We start from the raw sequence: 26,898 nt of genomic DNA on the forward strand, positions 1-26,898 counted from the left end.
TAATTCTTTATTTCTAATCAAATTGCAGGTCAAAAGAGGTAACAATGTGCTTCTCTTCCCTCTGTATAGAATCAGTTATCGGACAGCCTATCGTCACGGGGAAAAAACTATGTACAGGCGCAAGTCTCAGTGCTGTCCCGGCTTTTATGAAAGCAGGGAAATGTGTGTCCGTAAGTAAGAGCTTTCTCCTTTGAGGTTTACTCATTTTCCCCAGTGCTGGTTTGCATCTGTTCTAGGCAGCAGAGATAGAGACCTGGGGAGGCAGGGCACCTTGGACCATTCCCTGTCCCTCTCGCTGCTGCTTGATTGGTATGTGTAAGGAGGGAAGCATTAACTCTGTCCCTGTGTCCTTTCAAAAATCTCCAAGAGATGTCATTTGAGGAGAAAACAGATGTTACTGAAGGATGCTACAAGGCTAGATGCAGTAACGTAAATCACAGTTTTCCAATAGATGCCTCTTTGGAAATTGGTCAAGGAGTCATTAGATGTAGGTCACAGAAGAGAATAGAGACAGAACTTCCCAAGCAGCTGTCCAGAGTGCTGCTGCGTCAGATTCTGAGAAGCCGACATGCTCTTTGTGGGTGAATATGAGTAGCGCAGGGAGACAAGGTTCTGCTCTAATTTGAAGGGACTAGGAACGATTGAACATATCTGGGCTTAAGACTCTGCAAAGCTGGGTGATAGCACCACACAGCTGGGTGACCTCAGATATGCCAGCAATACCTTTTGAGGCTCCTTTGAAAGAGAAGGCAGCAGGAAAAGAGGAAAACCAAATATGAGATGAATTGACTGTATAAAAGATGCCAAAGGTATGAGTCTACAGGAGCTAAGCAGGGCTGTTGAGAATAGGACATGGTCATCACTCATTCATAAGGTGGCCAGGAGTTGGAATCAACTCAGTGGCATGTTCCTCTGTCTCTCTCTCTCTCTCACACATACACATGCATATACACACACACAAAGCTTGGGCCAGTATATGTGTTCTCTTCCTTCCAACCCCTGAATTTTATTCAGAGCCAGACTATATATTACAATAAATGTTCATTGAAAAAGTTAGAAAATGTAACTCAACAAAAAGAAAATAAAAATACATTGTGAATCTTTCCTGGTCAGTAAATGTACTTCTGCAGCATATTGCAAATGTCAGTGTTATTGCATTTTAGATATCTATTTAGCCAGTTTCAACTATTGAATATTTGTGATTTTCAAGTTTTACCTATTATGAACTGACTGCTATAGAAGACATTATTGTAATTAAATATTTTTTCATATCTTCATTTAATAGGCAAGGATATATCCCTGCCTATAACGAGTTAATATTGCTGGGTCAAAGACACACACATATTTCTAAGATGCTTGGTATGTTTCCAGTTTTTACTCCCACCTGCAGTATATAGAATGCTTTTTAATTTACATCCTGTGGCAATTTTTTTCTTTGCTAATTTTTTAAATTTGCATGGCTTTGATTAATAATGATGCTGAATAAGGAAAATTCCACATTTATAATGAAACATCTTAGAGAATCATTATGAACTGATTTCTGTGGCTGAGGCTGCTGGGACATTTTCACAGGAAAGTGGTGCGTATACACAGGGTGGAGCGTGGGGAGGCTTCGGGTCACATTCCGTTGGTGTCTTTGCTGGCGTTCAAACTTACAAGCACAATTGTCAGCATACTGGGAGAGTAGTTCTCTCTCCCAGCATTTATTTCTATTTGCCCACGTCAATGGAAATACAGATATAGCCAGGATGCTGACTCATTAAGTTACGCAGAGCCTGGACAGGTGCATGGGCTTGTCCTCAGGCCACACCTGACACGTGAGAAGTGAGATTTTATTGGCAAGCTTGTGTGGAGTGTGGATCCATGCAAGGTCTGTTAGAGAGTTTCCGTGCTTTCATACCCCAACATCTCTGTCTTATTAAATAGTGCAGCGCATCTCAAAAAGCTGGGCAGTTCTGTTAAAACCATCATACTGAGAATTATAGTGATAAAAGTAACTTTTCTTTATCTTACCCTAGGTATATTGCAAGGTGTTCTCAGGGACGTTTCTGGCAGTTGCCCCTAAAACTCTCATTTTTCTAAGATTTCTTGGCTGCCCAACTATGCCTGGAGACTGAAACATGTTTCCTTTAGATCCGTTAATATTTTAATCAGGGTACTGTCTAGTCTCAGAGGCCTGGGAGCTATTTGGTCTCTTTAAGGGTCGTGTGCGTCTTCACTCAGATGTCTAGATTTCACAGCTTAACCCAGAGGACCAGCAAGCTTCTCTTACTTCCTTGTTCTCGTGGTCGCCTCCAGTAAACTTGCACTCCTAGCAGCTGGCCGGGGCACCCTTGTGGCTAGAGGAGGGAGAAGAGAGAACACAGGATTCTTGGTTCTACTTTCATAATCTCCTTCTCGATTAGGTTTTGCTGTGAGGCACAAGCACAGCCACCGTTTTTAACCGTTTCCAGTTTCCGAAAGGAATGGAAATGCAGGAGTCGGCTGTAATTTTAGTTCAAATTTTAGTCATTAGTTTATCTAGAAGGCAATAAAGGATGCTTTCATAGAAATACTTGTATTTTTAAAAAGTTTCTCTTAGGTAGCAGTAATAGCAGCTCCTTTTTTTTTTTTTTTTTTTTTTTGTATTTTTCTGAAGCTAGAACGGGGAGAGACAGTCAGACAGACTCCCGCATGCGCCCGACCGGGATCCACCCGGCACGCCCACCAGGGGCGACGCTCTGCCCACCAGGGGGCATTGCTCTGCGGCGACCAGAGCCACTCTAGCGCCTGGGGCAGAGGCCAAGGAGCCATCCCCAGCGCCCGGGCCATCCTTGCTCCAATGGAGCCTTGGCTGCGGGAGGGGAAGAGAGAGACAGAGAGGAAGGAGGGGGTGGGAGTGGAGAAGCAAATGGGCGCTTCTCCTATGTGCCCTGGCCGGGAATCGAACCTGGGTCCCCTGCACGCCAGGCCAACGCTCTACCGCCGAGCCAACCGGCCAGGGCCAGTTCTTTGTTTGTTTTAGATTCCAAGTGAGATCATACCATATTTGTCTTTCTCTGTCTGACTTATTTCACTTAATATTATGTCGTTAGGGTCCATCCATGTTGTCACAAATGGCAAGATTTCATTCCTTTTTATGGCTGAATAGTATACCATTTTGCGTGTGTGTGAGAGTATGTGTATATCTCACATATTTTTTATCCATTTATCCATCAATGGATTCTAGCACTATTTCTATGTCTTGGCTGTTGTAAATAAAGCTGCAGTGAACAGGGGGACTACATATTTTTTTAAAAAAAAATTAGTGTTTTTGTTTCCTTCACATAAATACCCAGAGGTGAAATTGCTGGAGCATGTGGTTGTTATGTTTTTAATATTTTTCAGGAACTTCCATACTATTTTCCATGGTGGCTGCACCAGTTTATATTCTGACCAACAGTGCACAAGGATTCTAACAGGTGTGCGGCTATTGATACCTCATCGTGGTTTTGCTTTGCATTCCCCTGATGATAATTGGCGATGAGCTCTTTTCATGTACCCACTAGCCATTTGTATATATGCTTTGGAAAAATGTCTGCTCAGATCTTCTGCCCATTTTTAATTGGATTGTTTGTTTTACTATTATGTTATATGAGTTCTTGATATAGCTTGGATATTAACCCTTTGTCAGATATATGATTTACAAATACTTACTCTTTTTTGTAGGCTGCCTTTACCTTTATTTATTTATTATTCAGTGTGAAGAGGGGAGGCAGAGAGACAGACTCTCACATGTGCCCCGACCAGGATCCACTGGACAAGCCCACTAGTGGGCAATGCTCTGCCCATCTGGGGCATTGCTTTGTTGCTCAGCAATGAAGCTCTTCTTAGCACCTTAGGTGGAGGCCATGGAACCATCCTCAGCAGTTGGGGCCAACTGGCTCCAGTCGAGCCATGACTGCAGGAGTGGAAGAGAGTGAGGGAGACAGAGAGAGAGAAAGAAAGAGAGAGAGAGAGAGAGAGAGAGAGATGCAAGAGAAGGAGGGGTGGAGAAGTAGATGAGTGCTTCTCCTGTGTGCCCTGACTGGGAATTGAACCCAGGACATCCACATCCTGGGCCAACGCTCTACCACTGAGGCCAGCCGGCCAGCGCCTGCCTTTACCTTTTGTTGATGATTTCCTTTGCTGACAGAAGCTTTTTAGTTTGATGGAGCCCCACTTGTTTATTTTTGCTTTTGTTATCTTTGCTTTTTGTGTCAAATCCAAAAACTTATTGCCAAGACAGATATCAAGTAGCTTACCATCTGTGTTTTCCTCTAAAAGACATAATTTCAGGTCTAACATTCAAGTTGTTAATCCATTATGAATTGATTTTTGTGTATGGTATAAGGTAGAGATCAAGTTTTATTCTTTTGAATGTGGCTGTCCAGTTTTCCCAACACCATAATTGAAGAGACAATACATGCATGGGTCTATTTCTGGGCCCTTTATTCTGTTGCATTGATCTACGTGTTTGCTTTTATGCCAGTAACATTCTGTTTTGAATGCTACAGTTCTGTGTAATAGTTTGAAATCAGGAAGTGTTCCATCTTTGTTCTTCTTTCTCAAGATTGCTTTGGTTTGGTTATTGGATGTCTTTTGCGGTTTACACAAATTTTAGAATTGTATGTTCTATTTCTGTAAAAAATGTCATTGGAATTATAATGGGGATTGCATTGAATCTACAGATAGCTTTGGGTAGTATGGGCATTTTAACAGTACTCATTCTTTCAATTCATGGCATAGAATATCTTTGCATTTATTTGTGTCTTCCATTTCATCAGTGTCTTATAGTTTCCAGTGTATAGGTCTTAAACCTCTTTGGTTCAGTTTATTTCTAGGTATTTTAAGATTATATATTTATTGATTAGAGAAAGAAGAGAGAGAGAGAGAAAGGGAGAGGGGGAAGGAGCAACAAACATTAACTCACAGCAGTAGACTCTCATATGTGCCTTGACTGGGCAAGCCCAGGGTTTTGAATTGGTGACCTCAGTGTTCCAGGTTGACAGTTTATCCACTGCACCACCACAGGTCAGGCTATTTTGAGGAATTTTATTGTTTTTGATGCAATTGTAAATAAATTTTTAAAAATTTCTCTTTCTGATAGTTTTGTTAGTGTTAATAATTTTTGACTTAGTGGAGTTGTAAATCTGAAAACTCATTGCTTCTTAAGCTAAATTTAGCTTATAGATGCTTCATGTATTAGTCTTACAAATTAAAAAAAATGTTAAGGGGCCTCTGACTAATGTTTTACAAATAAACACTATCAAGTTTTTAAAATGGAACTTGTATATTTAATGAATTTAATTTTTATTTTAAGTAATCCAACTTCCAGGCTGACAAACTGTCCTATGTGCTTAAATACTTTCTGTAAATACAAATAAGTTCAACTTATTGATAAGGTGGAATCTTAAATCCTTTTGAATGTTGTAATATTGTATTTGTAAAATTTCAACTTTAAAATAACATTTCTTATCAATTATTCTACAACACGTTTAAAAAATGAAACGAGAAGACTGACCTCTTACTCGAACAGGCCACAGTCTTTTAAATACTAAAAATACCTTTTTAAATCTAAAATTATAAATGCTATATATTTTGATTCTCTTACACATTTCTATATTAAACTTAAAATATTCATATGACTAAAAGAAGGTTAACATCTAAGCAAATAATTTTATCTTCTCATGTTTTTTTGGTTCACCTACCCCTCCTCCCCATTGATTTGAAAAAGAAAGAGTGAGGAAGGGGGTGGGGAGAGAGAGAGAGAGAGAGAACTGGTTGTTTCATTTAGCGATAGCTTCCTGTTTATATCCTGACTGGGGGTTGTACCTGTGACCTCTGGTAGGCTGGGTCGGTGCTTTATCCACTGAGCCACCCAGCCAGGGCCTGGTTCACTTCTAAATAAAATTTTGGTGGTCTCTTCTGTTTGTGAAGTTATCTATTTATTATCCATTACCATCTGAATCATTTTTAAGTATATAGTTCAGTGGTATTAAGTATATTCACACTGTTGAGCAACAGAGCTCTAAAACTTTTTTATCTTTCAAAACTGGAACTCTGAACAGATAGGATCCCCCTTCCGCCCTCCTCACAGCCCTTGGCGACCACCTTTTACTTCTGCTTTCTGTTTACAGGATTTTGACTCCTTTAGAAATCATATGGTATTTGTCCTTTTGTGATAGACTTAGTATAATATCCTCAACCTCATCCATAATGTAGCCTGTGACAAGATTTCTTTTTGAGGATTACATAATAATTTTTTTGTAGTTCCCTGAAGTTTCTTAAATACCAGGAAACATGGTCCTTGGTTATGCCTTGATGGAACATGGTGAGCCCATTGTCTATTTTAGATGCTGTGTCCTGTGTCACTTGGATTTAAGATATATTATTCCTAGTGCCATTTGTGTTTTGGTTTCAGTGACAGGAACAGGCTGGGGGATAAAGTGAGACTGATTGGTTTCTCAGAGAGCCACAGAAATGCTGATTAGAAACAACAGGTGGCAGTGGAGAGAGAAACTGGCTGATTCTGGAGCTGCTAGTGACAAGGAGACTTGAATAATAAATGCTGGGGAAGAATCAGCAGAAGGCTCAGGCTCCATGGAGCTCCTTACCCTCAACAGCATCATGGGGACCCATTCTGTCCTCACCCCAGAGTTCCACAGGCCCCCTCTCCCAAGACCTCAACTGTTTGCAACTCCAGGGGTGGTTCGGAGCCAGGCCAGCCTCTCGTCTTCTCCTACGACCTGCATCATGAGTGCTGAGGAGAGAGGACTAGTCTCTGGTCCTGTGGCAGTGAGCGGAGCTGTAGGCAGCCCAGACTAGAATGTGAATGCTTGGGTGCCCGGGAAGGAGTTGAGACCCACACTCGTGATCTCCACAGTAGTATAAATCAGCGATTTTCAACATTTTTCATCTCAGGGCACACATAAACTAATTACTAAAATTCTGTGGCACACCAAAACAGCTTTTGCCAATCAGACAAAAAATGATTTAGATTCATTCACATTTGATGGTTATTGTTATGTTGGCTGTTGTCTTTTTGTTTTTGACAATCTAAGGGACAAGTGGTCAGTGCCCATGACTGAATAATCAGGTATTGCCTTTTTTTCTTTTTGTTAGAGACAGTGAGAGAGACAGAGAGAGGGACAGATAGGGACAGACAGACAGGAAGAGAGAGAGATGAGAAGTATCAATTCTTCATTGCAGCACCTTGGTTTTTCATTGATTGCTTTCTCATATGTGCCTTGACTGGGGAAGTGGGGGGGGGGGGCTACAGCAGAGCGAGTGACCCCTTGCTCAAGCCAGCAACCTTTGGGCTGATGCCAGCAACCATGATGTTAAGCCTAATTCAGAGGGACCCAAAACATGGAAGACATGAACAAGGTCCGTGGATTACACATCAAAGCTTTATTGTCTAGCTTGGCCAAGCGGCGGGAACTCCGACAGAAATCTGACGGAGAGATCGCTGGCCCTTTGTTCTACTTAGTTTTTATAGTTTTGTAAGTGGGAAGTACCCAAGCAAAAATTGTAATTAGGAGCCTCTTACCACTATTGGTTATAGTCATATATCCTTTAACATGGTAGGACCACGTTCAATTTGCAAGCCATACATCCTTTTGGGGAAAACAAAGTTTACAAGCCAACACAATGGTAGAAAGATGTCTCTTTACATATTAAAAGGCATTCCTATATTATCTAGTGTTCATCTGCTATCTCTCTGTCCAGTCACACGTGTTAACCACACGCATTTACATAGGAGAGGTAGTTTCTGTGGGGACAAATGCCCGCAAATGGCCCATTGCTATGAAAAAAGGTTCATTTTGGTTTTTCTTTCCCTGCACCTGGCTAGCCATTCACCCCTTTCCCCACAGGCATGGTGGAATGTCTGGGGATCCATGTTTTCCTCCCCTTTGCATTTACAATACAATGCCAAGGGCCATCCTGACTATGCCAATCACACAGTACAGAGACTATTCTCACAATTTCTCTGCACATCTTAACCCAAATTAACAAAATGTTTCCCAAGCCTCCCAAAATATTAATATTAATTCTGTAGCTTTTGGTATTTTATAACACCTGCGGGTGAAGTGGCTCAGTGGCTGCTCAATGGGGTCATATCTATGATCCCACACTCAAGCCAGCAACCCCATGTTCAAGCTGGCAGCCTCGGGGTTTCGAACCGGGGTCCTCTGCTTCCAGGTCCAGCACTCTATTCACTGCGACACCACCTGGTTGGGCAGGTATTACCTCTTTTAAAAATTCTTGCTGCACACCAGTTAAAAATCACTGCTGTAAATTATGGAATAAATGTGCATTTGAGGCTGCTCTGGGCACCTAATCATTATTTACATTAGAATTTTAGGAAAATGTGTTTTAGAGGTACATATAACTGATTTCCAAACACATCTTTGGAACCCAAACTATTAGCAAGTGCAGATCACCTATGGACCAGTTTCATGGGGCTAGGAAAAGCTCACAGGAGAAGCAGCAGCAGCCTGAGAAGGGAGCAGATCTCTCTTTGTGGGAAGACCTGGTTGGTCCCAAGGCAAGGCCACCATACATTCTCACTTCGATGTCCTTGGCTTCACCTTGGCTGATCAGAAAAAAGTAAAATATTTTAAGAAAGGCTGCTTGCAGCAGAAGCATGAGTGGACAGAGAGCATGAACAGGGGTCCCTTCTTCAGGCCGACTTCCATCCTTTGTCCACAGGCCAGTCTTCTCCTGCTGGATTCCATCTCAAAGGAAGGTGTTGGGCAAACAAGGATGTTAGGCTTGCTCACTTGTACTTTGCCTGATTGGTGCATGAACATGAAATAGCACCGTGTGTATTGTCTATATAAGGCTGCAGGTGCTTGCCCTCAGGGCAGCAGATTGTAAATTGTGGATTGCCTGCTACCATTGGGAAGGGCCATTTGTTGCTATTGTTTGCTGGACAACACCCTCCCTCGCTCTTGCCCATATTTTTGTTAGTCAGTTCAGAGAGAAAGAAAGAAGCAGTTTGCCCTGCCTTGTTGCTTGTCCTCCATTGCAAGACTAATAAATGGAATGGCCCACCATCCTCCAGCTCTAGAGTTCCTTTACTGCCTGCCTGAATCCCTGGGAACCTGCATGGCCACGGCCACTGGCCTTGCAGAAGGGAACATTTGATGAATGTTTCCTTTGTGGTAGACAGCTCTGTGACCCTATTTGTGTTAGCTGGAGGAGGTCAAATGCTAACTTGAAATGAAAGCTGTAAAGGGGGCCTTCCAGGCAGTGTGACTTGCAAGGAAGACACAGGAGAGGTGTGGGGACTGGGTCACCCAGCTGATTGCCTGGTAGGCTAGCTCCGTTGGTAGAAGATCAGTTCCCATGGATGTTCCCTGTGTGTCTTTGGCACTCGTTAAGAGAACTTTGGAACCGTAAATAAGAAGCCTTTACTCCCACACACTGAACTGTATATGATTTCTTGTTCTTAGCAGAGATGAGTGTGACAATTGATTACCATGCAGTGACTGAATATTCACAGCTGATTTTTAACTTGGCCAACTTTATGAAAAACTGAATTGGTGGTAGGCAAATAAAGGGCTAGAACTCTGGGTGGTGTTTACATAAAACATAATTCCTGCAGATGAACTTGACTCTTGTTTGAATGTCACGCTGCAGTAAGCAACGGGTTTTAAATGCAAATTTGGGGTTAAGAGCTTAGAGACATCTGTAGCTCCTTTACCTAGGACTGTTTTTCTTCCAGCACACAGATGTACCAGACAGGTAACACTGTAGGGGGCTACATTAGGCTGTTTGCCATGTAACCCATGTATGTCCCCCATTTCTTCTTTTTGCTTTGGAATATCATGAGACTGAAAATAACAAAAAGCTTCCCCTTTGGGAGAGAGAGTAGCATCTCTTAGAAGTGGCTTCCTGGAACACTGCATTTAGAAGGCTTCTGAGGCCGTGTCTGTGCTAAGAGAGAGAACAGAGTGACTCACTAGTGATTTCTGTCATGGTCTTTGGGTAGCCTGACTGCCCCCCTTTTGCCATCCCTGTGTTAGACTCTGTCTGGCTTCCTATGGCATTTTGGACCTCTTGAGTCATGGAGGTAGCGACTGAGGTTCCTGACTCACGCACCTGGCCATAGGCTCCTTGTGTACCTAGCCTCTCCATTTAACTGGGAAGTCCTGTGTGCTTGTTCCTGCTATTGTCCCCAGGAAAACGAGCTTCCTTTTTGTGAACTGAAATATTTGCCAGGCTAACTCAGAATTATATTGTCAGATATTTTGTTTAGGAATGAAAAAAGATAACGCAACAGCTACATTTTGCCGAATTATCAGCCAGAAGAGGGTCTGATAGGAAGACTATTTCATACTCAGGCAAATGGGCCCAAAGGGGCCAGGATTTCAGGAAGAGGCATGCAGTAGGTCCTTGTTTCTCTGACCTGGAGGTCATTGAAGGACACACTTAATTCTTTATCCAGGCGTCATGTCCTTTTGGTCTTTGGCTGATGAGAAGTTTAGGGCTGAGAGTTTTGAGGATAAGAGCTGGCTTGCAGGGCAAGATGCCATATTTGGGGCTGTGAAGGTTCAGCCTTTGGCCAGGGCTGTGCCTGGGCAGGCGAGGCTTCCCTGGGGGACCCAGAGGAGCAGGTGTGGGTGTAAGGAGAGGAGGAGCACCTCTCTGACGGTGAAGGCTTTCGAGCTCTCTGCTCGGGCTTTATTTGACTCTCCCAGGCTTGTTTAATACTAAAGTTGTGATCTTGTTAAATATTTTCAAACAACCTTAGCATGTAGACTCTTTTAAGTAGACCCTTTTGAGTACAGCTGAAAGTGAGATAATCCTGTTAGGCTAGCCAAAGAGACCCTGGACTGACAGTGATCAGATGGTAGGTTCCCAGTATATGTACTCATGGTGCCCATTCTGCCAGTGGCGGCGGATTTTCTCATGTTTCCATAGGGACCCTGTATTCTGTTGCTATGGAGCCCGGCTTGGATCAGAGGGAGCTACCAGTATCCTGGGAAAGGCCCTTTGTCTACATACTGCTGCAGCAGAAATCCCAGTTTTCCCCACACTTCTATTGGAACCTAAACTTCTGTTTTCCAGTTTTTGGTCATTGGTCTCTGCTAGTAGTGAAGATAGGACATCTGGTAAACAATGCAGAAAACCTTTGTTGCCTTACTGATTGCCAATGCGTGCTCATTAGTTAGGGTTTTATAAATAGAAACCATGAATGTGATAATAATGACGAACACAGTACAATTCAGGACAGCCTGGGACTAGACAGATAGAAGTCATGACTCAGTCTAAACAGGTGGAAATCATGTCTGCTACACTTGTTTGCTTACAAAAGCCTGCCTTTAGCATCCCATGGGAGAGAGGGCCGAGGGAAACAATGAAAAATCCTTGCCTTGTCTCCGGAAAATGAGTTCTTGCGATGGTAGCCTTCGCAGGACTGGTAGGATTTGTACAGGTCTAATAAGTTATGCAGTCTCCTTATAGGGACAGATTATAGCTAATATAAAAGCTCCAAATTGAGAGGCAATTTTTATTGCACAAAGTTTTTCCTTGCTCAAATCTTTTTAGAGCAAACTAATTTAAAAGTAATGGAAGAAAAATACATTTCGATCTAAGTGACCAACCGTAAAACATTCACATGACCAGGTGGTGGCAAAACTTGTGTATTTTACTTTGGGATGGCAACTGTTTATACTTTTACAGAGAATCCAGTGGTAAAGTTAGTACATCCCTTAGGCCACCACGGAGATGCTCCCGGCAGAGGGAGACCCGTGCACGGAGACACGCAAAGCTGCATTGACACTATTCTCTCCTTAACCTGCAGTGATGCCCCAAGTTCTAATTTTCTTCTTCTTAAAAGAAATCAGCTCGAGCCCCAAGAGAAGCAGCTCATGGAAGGGAGCCTTCTGAGCTAGGTCACAGAGGGCAGCATGATCTGAAGGCGGGCCTCCTTGGCCAGCTGGGCAGGATGGATGGGCAAAGGCTGTTATGGCCAGTCTAATGATATGGCAGTCAACCTGATGTTTAATCCTAAAAACAACTCAGTTACTTTATTGTATTTGGCTGGTAATTGAAGGTCAGAAAAGGAAATGTGCCACCTTGAATAAAATCTGCCTGTTGATTCAGGGATGGGGATAGGTTTCCAGAAACTTGGGCCCTGGTAGTGGCATGCTCCTACTGTGAGCCACTGAATACTCGTCCTGCAGAATTTACTTTCTGTTGTCCGGTCAGATTGGGCAGTGCCTTCTGCTGGATCCCCTTCCTCAAAGATTTCTGTATCTGTTAAAGGCTCGGAGCATGCTCAGAATAAAAGCATGTTTCTGTTGTCTGGTCAGATTGGGCAGTGCCTTCTGCTGGATCCCCTTCCTCAAAGATTTCTGTAGTCTGTTAAAGGCTCGGAGCATGCTCAGAATAAAAGCATGTTTCATGTTTCAAACTCATGGAATGCCCTACTCTCCTCTTACCTCCCCCTTCTTTTTTAAGGATATGATGGAACTAATACCTCAGAGTCTACTTATTGAGAAAACAATGCTTTAAAAGATTCGCTTTACTTTTAAATCACTTCAGACTGGTCATTGTAAATATTTAACTATCAGAGACCCTTCGGATCTTCAATTTATTTTTTAAAAAATTTATTTAGATAGAATTGACTTACAACATTGTATAAGTTTAACAGGTACAGTGGTACAATTGGCGATTTGATGCACTTATATATTGCAAAATGATCAACACAATAGGACCTGTCACACTTCATCATGTGACAGGATTACCATTTCCTCTCTGTGATGAGAGTACATTTAAGATAAACTCTCTTAGCAACTTCAAGTATATAATACGGTATCACTAAGACCCTGTGCTGTATACATTAGATCCCCAGAACTTACTCATCTTGTCACTTGAATTTTGTACTTTTGACAAAGGTCCCCCATTTACCTCTCTCCAACACCCGGCCTTGACAACCACCATCCTACCCTTCGTTTCTTTGAGTTCAGTTTTTTGAGATTCCACATATAAATGATATTATATAGTATTTGTTTCTTTGTCTGACTTATTGCACTTAGGATAATGCCCTCAGGGCCATGTTATCACAAATGCCAAGATGGTCTTCTTTTCTTTATGGATGAGTAATACTCCATTTTATGTAATGTTTTCATCACCATCAAGGCCGGACCCTTCACCAGTAAAAGATTATCACTTGCTGAAGGCTGAGATGATGGTTAGCATTTTTTGGCAATAAAGTATTTTTTAATTAAGGTGTGCACATTGTTGTTGTTTTTTTTAAGACAGAAAATTATTGCACCCTTAATAGAGTACAGAATAGTGTAAACATAACTATTTTTATGCACTGGGAGACCAAAAAGTTCACTCACACAACTGACTTTAGTGTAGTGGTCTGGAACTGAATCAGCAGTATTTCTGAAGTCTGCCTGAATACCACATTTTCTTTATCCACTCCTCGGACAAAGAACATTTATTAGGTTGTTTCCATATTTTGGCTATTATGACTAAATGGAAATTAAAATGGGAGTGCAGATCTCTTTAAGATCCTGATTTCTTTTCCTTTGGATACATACCCAGAAGTGGAATTGCTGGTAGTTCTATTTTTAATCTTTTGAGAAGGTGCCATACTGTTTTCCATAGTGGTTATATCAACTACATTCCTTTGTGCCAACAGTGTACAAGGGTTCCCTTTTCTCTACATCCTTGTCAACACTTTTTATCTCTTGATAGCTATTCTGACAGGTGTGATGTGATAATGCCTTGTGGTTTTGATTTGCATTGCTCTGGTGATTAGTGATATCGAGAACCTTTACATGGGTCTGTTGGCCATCAATATGTGTGAGTTTTTTTTATGTCTATTCAAGTCCTCTGCCCATTTTTAAATTCTATTTTTTTGTTATTGAGGTATATATATGAGTTGTTTTTATATATTTTGAATAGATGATTTGAAAATATTTTCTCCCATTCAGCAGGTTCACATTTCATTTTGTTGTTTCTTTTGCTGTATAGAAGTTTCTTAATTTGATGTAGTCTCACTTTTTTTGCCTCCATGTTTTCTTCTAAGACTTTTATGGTTTTAGGCTTTATGTTTAAGTCATTAATCCCTTTTGTTAGTTTTTGTGAGTAGTGTAAGATAGGGGCCAATTCCATCCTTCTGCATGTGCTCATTCAGTTTCCCAGGACCATTTATTGCAGAGACTATCCTTCTCCCGCTCTCTCATCAAATATTAGCTGACCATATATGCAACAATTTATTTCTCAGCTCTTGTTTCTGTTGCATTGGTCTGCCTGTCTATTTTTATGCCAATGCAATACAGCTTTGATTAGGATAGCTATATAATATAATATGAAATCAGGAAGTGTGATGCTTCCAGCTTTGTTCTTTCTCAGGGTTGCTTTGGCTCTTTGGGGTCTCTTATGGTTTTACACAAGTTTTAGAATTGTTTGCTCTATTTTTGTGAAAATGCCATTGGCATTTTGGTAAGAATCGCATTGAAGTTGTAGATAACTTTGGGTGGTTTGGACATTTTAAAAATATTTTAATAATGGACATTTCAAATTTATCAATATTAATACTGCTACTCCATGAACATGGGATATCTTTTTACTTATTTGTGTCTTTTTAAATTTCTTTCATCAAAGTCTCATAGTTTTCTGTATACAGGATTTTCACCTCCTTGGTTAGATTTATTCCTAAGTATTTTATGTTTTTGATGCCATTGGGAATGGAACTTTTCTTTATTTCTTTTTAGATATTTCATTATTTCTTTAATAAGCCCTCTTTCCCTTCTCTTTTCTTTCAGGGATTCTGATAATTCATGAATTGCTTCTTTTGATGGTTTCCTATAGGTTATGTAGGTTTTCTTTACTTTCTTTCATTCTTATTTGTTGTTCTTCTCTGACTGGATAATATCAAATATCTGTCTTCTACTTCACAGTTTTTTTGCTTGCTTGATCCATTCTTTTATTGGTGCTTTCTGTAGCATTTTTTAATTTTATTCATTATATTCCTCAGATCCAGCATTTCTGTTTGGTCCTTTGGTTGTCATTTAAAAAATGGTTTCTATTTCTTGTTAAACTTCTTATTTTGTTTACATATCATTTTTCTGAACTTGTTGAATGTCTTTGTGTGTTTTCTTGTAACTCATAGAGCTCCTTTAAAACAGCTGTTTTGAATTCTTTTTTTTTTAAAATAGTTGACACACAGAGTTTTATTCATTCATTTATTTATTTATTCATTTTTAGAGAGGAGAGAGAGAGGGTGAGAGACAGAGAGAGAGAGAGAGAGAGAGGAGAAAGAGACAGAGAGAGAGAAGGGGGGAGGAGCTGGAAGCATCAACTCCCATATGTGCCTTGACCAGGCAAGCCCAGGGTTTCGAACCGGCGACCTTAGCATTTCCAGGTCGACGCTTTATCCACTGCGCCACCACAGGTCAGGCTGTTTTGAATTCTTAATCAGGTAAATTACAGGTCTCCATGTATTTGAAGTTGGTTACTAGAAGAAAATGGTTTCTTACAGTGGTGTCATCGTTTCCTAATATTTAGTTAGTATTCCTTGAAGTCTTGCATTGCTGTGTTCACATTTCCAGAAGCAGTCATCACTGTCAATCTTCACAGAAATTGGGAAGTAAACTCCTTCTGTCAGCTCTGCTAGGAATTCTGAGGCTTTCTCAGACCTATTGATAAGCCTGCTCCATGTGTTTTGCTCCCTCTTGTGGCAGAATTTTTAAACTTGTATACCTTCTCTCCGTCCTATACCAGGCCAGGTGCTGACAGCCTCTCTTTGGCTTTCCCAAGGGTGGATAAAACTCAAGTGTGTGGTCTCTTCCTGGCCCATAGATATGAGCCAGCTTTCTGCACATGCTCACTAGACATCTGCCAAAGCTCACTATCATCACCACCATCGGAAGCATGGACAGAGAGCTGGACAGGGTAAGGTTAATGTAGGTAAGGTACAAGGGGCACTGAGAGTACCCGTGGGCCAGTTGGGGGTGTACATGAACTAGGCATCCCCAGTGGCTCATGGGTGGGCTTTTTGATGGACTGTGCAACACAGGTAGTAGGATCCACATTTCCTAACTGTCTGCTGCTTTCCCAGCCTCTTCCCTTTCCCAGTCATGCAGCTCACAGCTCCGTGCTCTGGGTGTGGTGAAATACAAATGGGCCTGGCTGGCAAAGTCCAGCACAGCTGGGGAAGCTGAGCTCTCACCCACACGCTCGCTCGCTGTCAGGAAGGCACTGAGCTCTGCTGCCTGGGGGGAGGGGTGGCGTGGGTCAAATCTAACCATTCCTCTTACCCTCTCTAGTGTGTCCAAACTTGTACCTTGTTTTTCTCCAGTGATGTGCCGGAGCTCCTCTGCTGGAAATCCAAAACTTCCAGAAAGGGTTTCTCATCCATGCTGATGGTTTTAAGACAGTGTTCTCAATGGACTCCTGGACTGCGGCCAACATGGGCTGGCGACAGTTCACGACCACTGCAGGGTCCACAGCTGGGACTGAGGCCTGTATGCCTATTATCTGATGCATGGGTGGCCAGCGCTCCTTCTGGGTCCCTTGGCATATGGTCTGGATCCCACAGCTCCCACAAAGGCGCTTCTGTCCACGGATGGACGCTGCGTTGTTGTTGAAGGGGAATGCTGTGATAGATGTCTTTTTCAGGCATGTTGCTGAGGTCACTCCTCTTTCATTTCTTCTAAGGACAGTCATGTCTATTTTCACAACTCAAGAGGGAAGTTTTTAGTTGAGTCATGTCAGCATATCGCAGATACTTGCTTCCCTTCACCGTGGCATAGAAGACGTACCCATTTCCTGGCTTCACCAGTTGGGTTCAGCGTTGGCTGGGTCTCTCCTCTAAGTGTTGCACTATTATTAACAGAGATACTTCACAGCCAACAGTTGTTCACCAAAAGTAAAGTTGTCAGTGAGTACGCATATGAAGCAGATCTCAATATTAAATTCAAAACAGCTGTATAAATGATAGGTTCGCAGTTGATACGGTGGTAAAAACTGAAATTAAAATAAAAGGGCAGTTAAGTTTAAAATGCAACCTGTCAAAGATCTTAAAAGCTTTATTCTGAATATTTTAGGTCTGTTATTGATGTTTTTAATAAAGCGGGCCAAAAGTCTATGCCAGAGGTAGCAGAGTAGCAGTTTGGAGGATTTGATGTATAGTTATATTCTGTTTGGCCCACATAGTGTTTTCCATTAAAATTTTTTTTTTAGCATAAAACTTAGAATTTTTATTTTCCATGGGAGGAAAAAAACAGGTGATTGGTAACACTGGTTTGATTTTTTTTTCTTTTAAATATATTGATTTTTTTTTTCAATTAAAGTTGATGTACAGCCCTGGATGGTTGGCTCAATGGTAGAGCATCGGCCCGGTGTGTGGAAGTCCCGGGTTCGATTCTTGGGCAGGGCACACAGGAGAAGTGCCCATTTGTTTTTCCACCCTTCCCCCTCTCCTTTCTCTCTCTCTTTCTCTCTTCCTCTTCCACAGCCAAGGCTCCATTGGCGCAAAGTAGGCCCAGGCACTGAGGATGGCTCCATGACCTCTGCCTCAGGCGCTAGAATGGCTCCAGCCAAAACAGAGCAACACCCAGATGGGCAGAGCATTGCCCCCTAGTGGGCTTGCTGGGTGGATCCTGGTCAGGTGCATGCAGGAGTCTCTCTTTGCCTCCGCTTCTCACTTCAGAAAAATACAAAAACAACAACAACAAAAAAGTTTATGTACAATATTATATTAGCTTCAGGTATACAACCCAATGTTTAGACACTTAAATAACTTACAAAGTGATTACTCTGATAAATCAGGTACCCATCTGACATCATACATAGTTATTACACTATTATGGACTATATTCCCTATACTGTACTTTACATCCCTGTGACAACTCTATAACTGCCAATTTGTACTTCTTAATCCCTTCACCTATTTTACCCCTTCCCACAACCCTCCCCCTCTCATCTGGCAACTGTTAAAATGTTCTCTTATGTGAGTCTGTTTCTGTTTTGTTTTGGTTTTTAGATATCACATAGATGTGAAATCATATGGCATTTGTCTTTCTCTATCTGACTTATTTCACTGAGCACAATACCCTCTAGGTTCACCCATGTTGTTGCAGATGGCAAGAGTTTGTTCTTTTTTATGGCTAAGTAATATTCCATTGTATACAGTACATGCACCACTTCTTCTCTATCCACTTATCTATTGATGGACATTTAGGTTGCTACCATATCTTGGCTATTGTAAATAATGTTACAATGAACATATGGATACATATATCTTTTTCATTAGTGTTTTGGGTGTCTTTGCATTAATATCCAGAAGTGGAATTGCTGAGTCCTTTTTTTGTCACTTGTTATAACCTTTGTTTTAAAGTCTGTTTTGTCTGGTATAAGTTTTGTTACCCCAGCTTTTTTTCTTTGTTTTTATTTTCATGAAATATCATTTTTCATCCCTTTACTTTTAGTGTGTGTGTATGTTTCAATCTGAAGTGACCCTCTTGTAGACTGCATATGTAAGGGTCCAATTTTGTTATTCATTCAACCACCATATGTCTTTTGATTAGAGCATTTAATCTACTTTGTAAAGTATTTTTTGATAGACATAAACTTATTGCCATTTTATTATTTATATTTTTACCTTTTTTCTTCTTCTTCATAAAGAAGACCCTTTAACATTTCTTGTAGCACTGGTTTTGTGGTGATGACCCCCTTTAGCCTTTCGTTGTCTGGGAAGCTCTTTATTAGGTCCTTGCTTTTTATCACTTTGAATATTTCATGCCAATCCCTTCTGGCCTGCAAAATTTCTATTGGGAAATCGGCTGACAGTCTTATGGGAGTTTCCTTGTAGGGAACGAACTGCTTTTCTCTTGAAGAATTCTCTCTGTCATTTTAATTATGTGTCTTGGTGTGGGCCTCTTTGGGTTTGTGGCTTGACATTCTTATGTGGCAATAGACAGGAGATAATTAAGGGGAATTCTCCTTTTATTTAATTTTAATTGAGATCTAAAGGACACATTATATTTCAGGTGTACAACACAATGATTCAATATATGTGTACATTGCAAAATGATTACCATTGTAAGTCTCATTAACATGTCACCATACATAGTGACAATTTTTTTGTGTGATGAGAACTTTTAAGATTTATTCTCTTAGAAAGTTTCAAATATGCAATAGAGTATTATTAACTATAGTCAACATGCTACACATTACATCATATGACATTATTTTATAAGTGGAAGTTTATTTATACATTTTGACCTCTGGAGCTGTACCTATTAGATGAACAGGTGCTCTCTCAGTTTTGCCAGGACTTACCTGACCTGCGTACTCTTCCCTTTGATCCCACCTGGCTCCTGCAAGGGTTTGAGTTCGTGTTTCCTGGTTTTTGGTAGAGTGTTCTAGTAGCAAAGGTCTTGCTGCCAGCTGTCTCTCAACCCATTAATCCTGCCCTTTTTTGAAGAAATTCTACCACTTAATTTACACATTTGGCTTAAAGCTTTGATACTGAAATGCTGATGTCCCTGACAAGGGAAATAAGCATAGCTGTTATTATTAGTTATTGAACCTTGAGTATTCCATTTCTTCTCAAGCTGATGCAGATGGGAAAGGAGAGTAGAAAGAACATAAGGGCACCAGACACCAAAAGGAAATGTCCAGGGAGGGACCACCACCATGGAGGGAGGAGGGGCGAGGGCACTGAAGGGAGAAAGTAGTAACCTTGATGGTCACCATTGCCCTCTTAGCTTCCCCTAGAGCTGGCCTCTGTTATTAACATGTGATTCAGATGTATTGGATAACCAGAAACAAAGTATCTGGAAACAAGTGTCAGCGAGATGAAATAGGACAGATTGGGGAAAATGCCATGTGGTGGAAAACATGCTGTGGGAAAAAGTATTTGTGAAAGAATTCCATGGCTCCATAAGAGAGTGGTTGGACCAAGAGGAATGCCATTCTAAAAACAGAAGAGCCTGGTATGGCACTTCCTGTGGAATCACCATTCTTTTCTCACAGACATAAACAAACTGGGATCAGGAGGGAAGTCATTTATCCCAAATGAAGGTACCTTCCATCTGGGTTCTTCTCTAAACTGTACGCTGATGATTTTGAGGTCTTTTTCAAATTGAATCAGTTTGCAGTTGTAACATCAGACCAGTTGTAGGCTAAGTTGTTAGGAATCTGTGCTTAGGAAAGTTGGAGTTTATTTCAATGCTTGTTAATTTTTTGAAACGATGATCTATTAAGATCATATTACTTATTACTTAAGTCTGATTTAACCTAAGAGACACAATGTGAGAGTTGTGGCCAAAATAGATAATGCCCGTATATGTGTGGAATTAAGCTAAAAACTCTTTTCATTTTCAAATAAATGAATAGGATTATGTGCTCCACAGATGGCATTTCAATCCCTTGTGTGGGATCCATTACAATAGTCTATTTCAACACAAACTTTTTTTTTCTGTATAAGTCATTCACTTTGTAGAGGAAAAGCTTAATAGAGCATTGCATTGTGAGTTTTAGTATTAGCATTTCCTCAAATAAATATTTCTCAGGAAGGTCTAAAGCCAATGCCTTCCTAAGCATTTGGAGAGCTCATTCATGAATAAGTACAGACTCTTACTAAAATCGCCAAGTCTGTACAGTATTTTAGTGTTATCTCAGATATTTTTGTAAAAAAAAAATAATAATCTGCCCTCTTTTTTATGTAGAGAATTCTCTTTGTCCTTCCCTGGAAGACACTCTGGTATTTTTGTTGTTGTTGCTTTTAAATAGCTTTACTATGGTAACATTGATATAAAATAACTACACATTTTAAGTGTACAATTTGATGGGTATAGTATCTATATACAACCATGAAACTATCACCTCAGTTATAATAGTTAAAAATTCATGATATTCAAACATTTTTTTGTTCCCTTTTGTAATTCTTTCTATCTACTCCTCCCTGCCCCTCACTTTCTACAGATAACCACTGATTTCCTTTCTGTAACTCTAGATTAGTTTGTATTTTCTAGAGCTTTATATACATGGTATTATACAGTATGTTTTTATTTTTTTATGTCTAATCTTTTTCACTTAGAATAGTCATTTGGGGATTCATCTGTTTTTCCTAGGTCATTAGTTTCTTTCTTATTTTTTATTGCTGAGTAATATTTTATTGTACGGATATCTCACAAGTTATTTATCCTTTCATGTTTTATAGACATTTGGATTGTTTCCAGTCTTTGGCAATTACAAATAAAGCTTCCCAGTTTGAATAGATGTATACTTTTACTTCTCATGTAATACCTAGGAGTGGAGTGACTGAATCATTTGGTACTTGTACACAACTGTTTAGAGATGCTTTATTTGAAATAGCCAAACTGGAAACCATCTAAATGTCTGACTATTTTTTAGAAAATTCCAAACTTTTCCAAAGTGGTTGTCCATTTTACAATCTCTCTAGTGGTATATGAGAGTTGCACTTATTTTGGATCCTTTCCAACACTGTCTACAGTTTTTTAAATTTCAGCCATTTGAATATACATGTAGTATTATCTTATTGTGTTTTAATTTGCACTGTTCTGATAACTAATGACACTGAGAATATTTTCACGAGCTTATTTCCTATTAGAACCTTTTCTTGGGTAATGTGCTCAAATCTATTGCCCATTTGTTTGTTTGTAGTTGAGCTGTTTGATTTTTATCTAGTATTCTTCTTTTTTTTGAGACAGACAGGAAGTGAGAGAGATGAGAAGCATCAACTCATAGTTGCGCACTTCAGTTGTTCATTGATTGCTTCTCATACGTGCCTTGACTTGGGGGTCTCCAGCTGAGCCAGTGACCCCTTGCTCAAGCCAGCAACCTTGGGCTTCAAGCCAGCACCTTTTGGGTTCAAGCTGACAAGCCTGCACTCAAGCCACTGAAGTCTCACTCAAGCCGGCTGGCTACCTTGGGGTTTCAAACTGGGATCTCAGCATCCTGGGTTGATGCTCTATCTACTGCACCACCAACAGTCAGGCTACTTAGTACACTGTATTTGTAAATATATTCTGGATACAAATTCTTTTCCAGGTAACATTTTTTGGAGGTATTTTTTCCAGTCTGTGATTTATCTTTTCATTCTTTTAATGGTGTTTTTTGAAGATCAGATGTTTTTAATTGTGATGGACGAATTTTTAATTTGTTCTTTTGCAGATTATGTTTTGGTGCTATATCTAAGAAATCTTTACACAATTGAAGGTCACAAAGGTTTTCTCCTATGTTTTTTTTTTTTACATGTTTTATACTTTTTAGGTTTTACATTTAGGTCTATGATTCATTTGAATTAATTTTTGCATATGGTATAAGATTATATATCCATGTTTATTTGCATATAGATACCCAATCTTTCCAGCATTGTTGAAAAGACTGTTTTTACTCCACTGAATTGCTTTTGTGCTTCTGTCAAAAGATAATTGTCCATATATATAGACTTATTTCTGAACTCTATTTTTTCATTGATCTATTTTTCTACATTTATACCAGTATCATGCTTTCTTGATTACTGTAGGCTTTAGTGGTTTTTAAATTAAGTAGTGTTAGTTCTATAGCTTTGTATTTCTTTTTCAGTCATTTTGGCTATTGTAGGAACTTTGTATTTACATATGAATTTTAACATTAGCTTTTCAATTTCTACAAAAAAAAAGCTGTTGGGATTTTGATTGGTATTGTCTTGAATCTATAGATCTATTTTGGGGAGAAATGATGTCTTAATATTGAATAACCTAACTCAAAAACAAGGTCTGTCTCTTTAGAGAGAATATGTCTGTTCAGCTGTTGTTGGAATGAGTATTCTGTAAATGTTAAGTAGGTCAAATTTGTTGATAGTTTTGTTCAATTCTTTAGTTTCTCTTAGAAATATTGTTACTTCTTAGTGTATAAAACTTTCACCTTTTTGGTCATATTTATCTATATGTATTTAATATTTTTACTGTGATTGTAAATGGCTTTTAAAATTTCAATTTCTGATTGTTCATTGCTAGTATATAGAACTATAATTAACTTTTGTGTATTGGTTCTTATCAGCAACCTTGCTAAACTCTCTTATTATTTTAGTAGTTTTTTTTTGGAGATTCCATCAGATTTTCTACATACATGCGTATATTTGCATACTCTGTAAATAAAGGCGGTTTTACTCCCCCCCCCCCAATCTGGATGCTTTTTAATTATTTCTTGCCTTATTACACTTGTTACAACCTTCAGTACATTACTGGATAGAGATAAGAGTAGACATCCTTATCTTGTTTCTAATCTTAGTGGGAAAGTATTCATTCTTTCACGATTGAGTTCAATATCAGTAGTAAGTTTTTCATATTTGTTCTTTATCAGGATGAGGAAGCTCCTTTTTGGTCTTGGTTTGCAGAGAATTTTTATCAGAAATGGATGTTGGATTTTGCCAAATGCTTTTTGGCAGCATTTTTTGAGACAATAATTTTGTGCTATTATGAATTTTCTTTTTAAATTAGGAACTGATTCACCTGATGGTAGAAAATCTGATGGAATCTACAAAAATAGATACTATCTCCCAAAAAGGCAGTGTATTAATTAAGAATTGTGTTTGACTGCAATAAATAGATACCTGAAAAATAGAAACATATAAACACCTGCTGTTTATTATCTTTATCTGGTGAAAAGTCTGGAAGTAGTGCTCTATGACATTTATTCATCTGTGCTAGGAATTCAGAGCAAAGGTTTCCATAATTCTGGGCCCTTCCTTCAGAATTGCCTGATGGTACTTGCCAATTCAGTCATTTTGTCCACACACCAGGCATCAGGAAGAAGAAAGGAAAGGAGATTGCATTTACCAGTTAACTCTGTCCTTGTACTACTGTTCTACACACGGACACTTCAATCCACAACGAGGGTTGGGAGATGCAGGTTATTGCTGGTCACATTATTCTCCCTGGTGAAAGTCGCATTCTTTTCATAAGTGTAGAGGGAAGAATAGACATTTCATATATAATTAGCTATATCTTCCAAAGACACTGCTATTAATTACTCTTAGTACTAGTCCTTAAGAGTCATGAAAGCCCTATCAAGAATTATTCCCCCCATTCCTGATTTCAGGGAAAATTTCAGGGAAAGAAATTTTAAATATGGATTTATTACATTTCCTAAGTGTAAATTTGTGGGCTCCAGTGTCCTCTCACTTTCCATGACTGAGCAGCCATTTTTCAGGCTGTACATATGGACCCCTGAGAACTGTGAAGCCAGAGCTCCTACTCAAGCAGTGGGCTGTGTAACTTTGGGGATGGACTGGAAGGAGAATGGAGAGAAAGGTAGCTGTTGTTGGCCACTCCTTTCTGCAACTTTGTTACAAAGGTGTCCACTTTCTTAGTTCTGATGTTCTCTCTTTCATAAGATCCACCCTAATCTCACAAAAGTCGGAATTAATTGCCTCCTTCCCACAGTTCCATGGTCTTTTCTATGACAGCTTTATTGGGATATAAGTCATATACCATACAATTTAACCACTTAAAGTGTACAATTCAACGGTTTTTCATATATTCACAGAGTTGTGCAGCCATCACATAATTTAGAACATATCATCACCTCAAAAAAAAACCCCTATATCCATTAGCCACCACCCCACATTCACCTCCAATCCCTCCCAGCCCTAGGCAACTACTAATACACTTTCTCTTTCTATAGATTTAACTATATGAACATGTTATTAAATGTACTTTCACAGTATTTTGCTCACACCTTTGTTTTTTACCCCTGCATTCTGCTCTGGGTTAAAGGGTTATTGGGTTTTAAAGGGGCTCTGGGTTTTTGGGTTAAAGAAGCTTATATGTGATTTCCACTGTAGACTAAGAGTTCCTGATCTGCTATCTTTTTATCCACAGTAGCAATGTGTCTGCTACATCAGTAAATATTAAACATAATAGGGGGCCCTGGCCAGTTGGCTCAGCGGTAGAGCGTTGGCCTGGCATGCGGGGGACCCGGGTTCGATTCCTGGCCAGGGCACATAGGAGAAGCGCCCATTTGCTTCTCCACCCCCCTCCTTCCTCTCTGTCTCTCTCTTCCCCTCCCGCAGCCAAGGCTACATTGGAGCAAAGATGGCCCGTGCGCTGGGGATGGCTCCTTGGCCTCTGCCCCAGGCGCTAGAGTGGCTCTGGTCGCGGCAAAGTGACGCCCTGGAGGGGCAGAGCATCGCCCCCTGGTGGGCAGAGCATCATCCCTGGTGGGTGTGCCGGGTGGATCCCGGTCGGGCGCATGCAGAAATCTGACTGTCTCTCCCCGTTTCCAGCTTCAGAAAAATACAAAAAACAACAACAACAAAAAAAAAACACACACAAAAAAAACATAATAGGGTAGGTTGCAATATAAAATTTGGAAATACAGAAACAAAACTATTCTTGTTTGTACTTCAGCATTATAGTAGCAAGTAGATTTTGTAAAGACTTTGTATATAGTATAGTCGGCCTCTAACAACAGTATGGAGTCTAACTTCTGACTCCTAGCCATGTCTGATACATCTGCCCTAGTTTCTGGCCCAGCACAACTTCTACCATCTTTTTCACCCCCGCCTCTCCCTCCACCCATTAAAACCCATCTTAAGTTTTGTTTCTCTGGGAGTCAGGCACCAGGATTTAATCCTACTTCTGCCTCTCACACCAACTATAAGTATCAGAAAAATCTTTCTATCTCCCAAGTTGTAGTTTCTTTGTCTAAAAATGTGGGAATGATATTCAGTAAAGGCACCTTTAACTCCAAAAATATATGTTCCTCATTCAAACTCAGAATAAATGAGCAAAAACAAGATTTGTGACTTATGCTCTTTCTTCATAAGACCAGAATAAAAGAAACTTTTAAGGAAGGATGGATTAGCTGGAAGGTTATTTTCAAGAGATACTTTGATCATGGAAACATTTTTCAGATTAATTTAACTGAGTTGATTATATGATACCCTTTTGGATGACAGCAGACCCTGGGTTTAGAGATATAACTGGCTTCTGGAGCAGTCTTTTGTCTTCCCACTCATACTTTCACCTTTGGGCCATACAGCAGGTATATACAAAGAGAAATGTATGTGGCAGAAGAGAAAACTATGGAGTATATAGTTCGTGGCTCTCACTATGAAAGCCACGTATTTGCAAGTAAAAGGAATGAGGTCCGTGGCACTGGCGATGGGGTTTAAACGGATTTAGGAACTAAGGCTGAAACAGGAGCATAATTAGAAAAGATGCTGGGGTCATCATGTCAGTCCTCACCTGTTCGTCAGGCAGACAGGCTGTCCACAGCTTTCACTTCAAAAACATGGCGTATTCCTCTCACCAGCGTCTCTTGCCTTCCACTGTTTGAGGGAATAAAGTGTATTGTGGGTCCAGTCGCAGCTTCCATCTGATTTCTAGAAAAGACTACTGAAAACTCAGGGTAGGATATTGAATGATTTTTCTTAAGGAGAGATGTGAGAAATAAATCAGATAGGTTAAAACATCTTTGCTAACTTTTCCCAGCTTAAGGTGCCCTTTTAAAAATAAGAAGAAAGGACACGGACAAGCAATAAAATGACTGTTTTCACTGATGCCCGAGCCATACTATGATGGGTGTTTTGCGTCTATCCTTGAAATCTAAGCTATTGAACACTTGCTAAGGGGGAAGAGGCTCTGTTCCCTTTCTCTTTTCTGGTTCACTTTGAGATTTTCTACAGGAGAGATTCATTGGTTCAACCTACCTTGGTTTCTCATGTGGAGTTTTGGTCATGGAAGCCCAGCACCCAGAGTAGGGGGCATTTGAAGTTGAAAGAAGAAAGATGAGGCTGGGATGGGCTTCTAGCACCGTTGACCTCCTAGAGGCGAGAGTATCACCACTTGTGCCGTAGTTACTGTTCCTGCAACTTGGTGAGTTGGGGCATCAGAGAACACAGAGTTTTCAGCA

The 26,898-nt window shown here is 40.2% G+C and overlaps 1 protein-coding gene across 3 annotated transcripts in view; it reads left to right on the forward strand.

The window, feature by feature from the left end:
- The window catches only part of MEGF10 (multiple EGF like domains 10), a 188,079-nt gene that overhangs the window by 62,475 nt on the left and 98,706 nt on the right, over positions 1–26,898 (forward strand). For all 3 annotated transcript variants that reach the window (XM_066382136.1, XM_066382138.1, XM_066382139.1), the window contains exon 4: positions 70–170. In XM_066382136.1, coding sequence (XP_066238233.1) covers positions 70–170 — 101 coding nt within the window. The remainder of the gene's footprint in view (positions 1–69; positions 171–26,898) is intronic.

Source organism: Saccopteryx leptura, chromosome 4, assembly GCF_036850995.1.
Source record: "Saccopteryx leptura isolate mSacLep1 chromosome 4, mSacLep1_pri_phased_curated, whole genome shotgun sequence".
Classification (NCBI taxonomy): domain Eukaryota; kingdom Metazoa; phylum Chordata; class Mammalia; order Chiroptera; family Emballonuridae; genus Saccopteryx; species Saccopteryx leptura.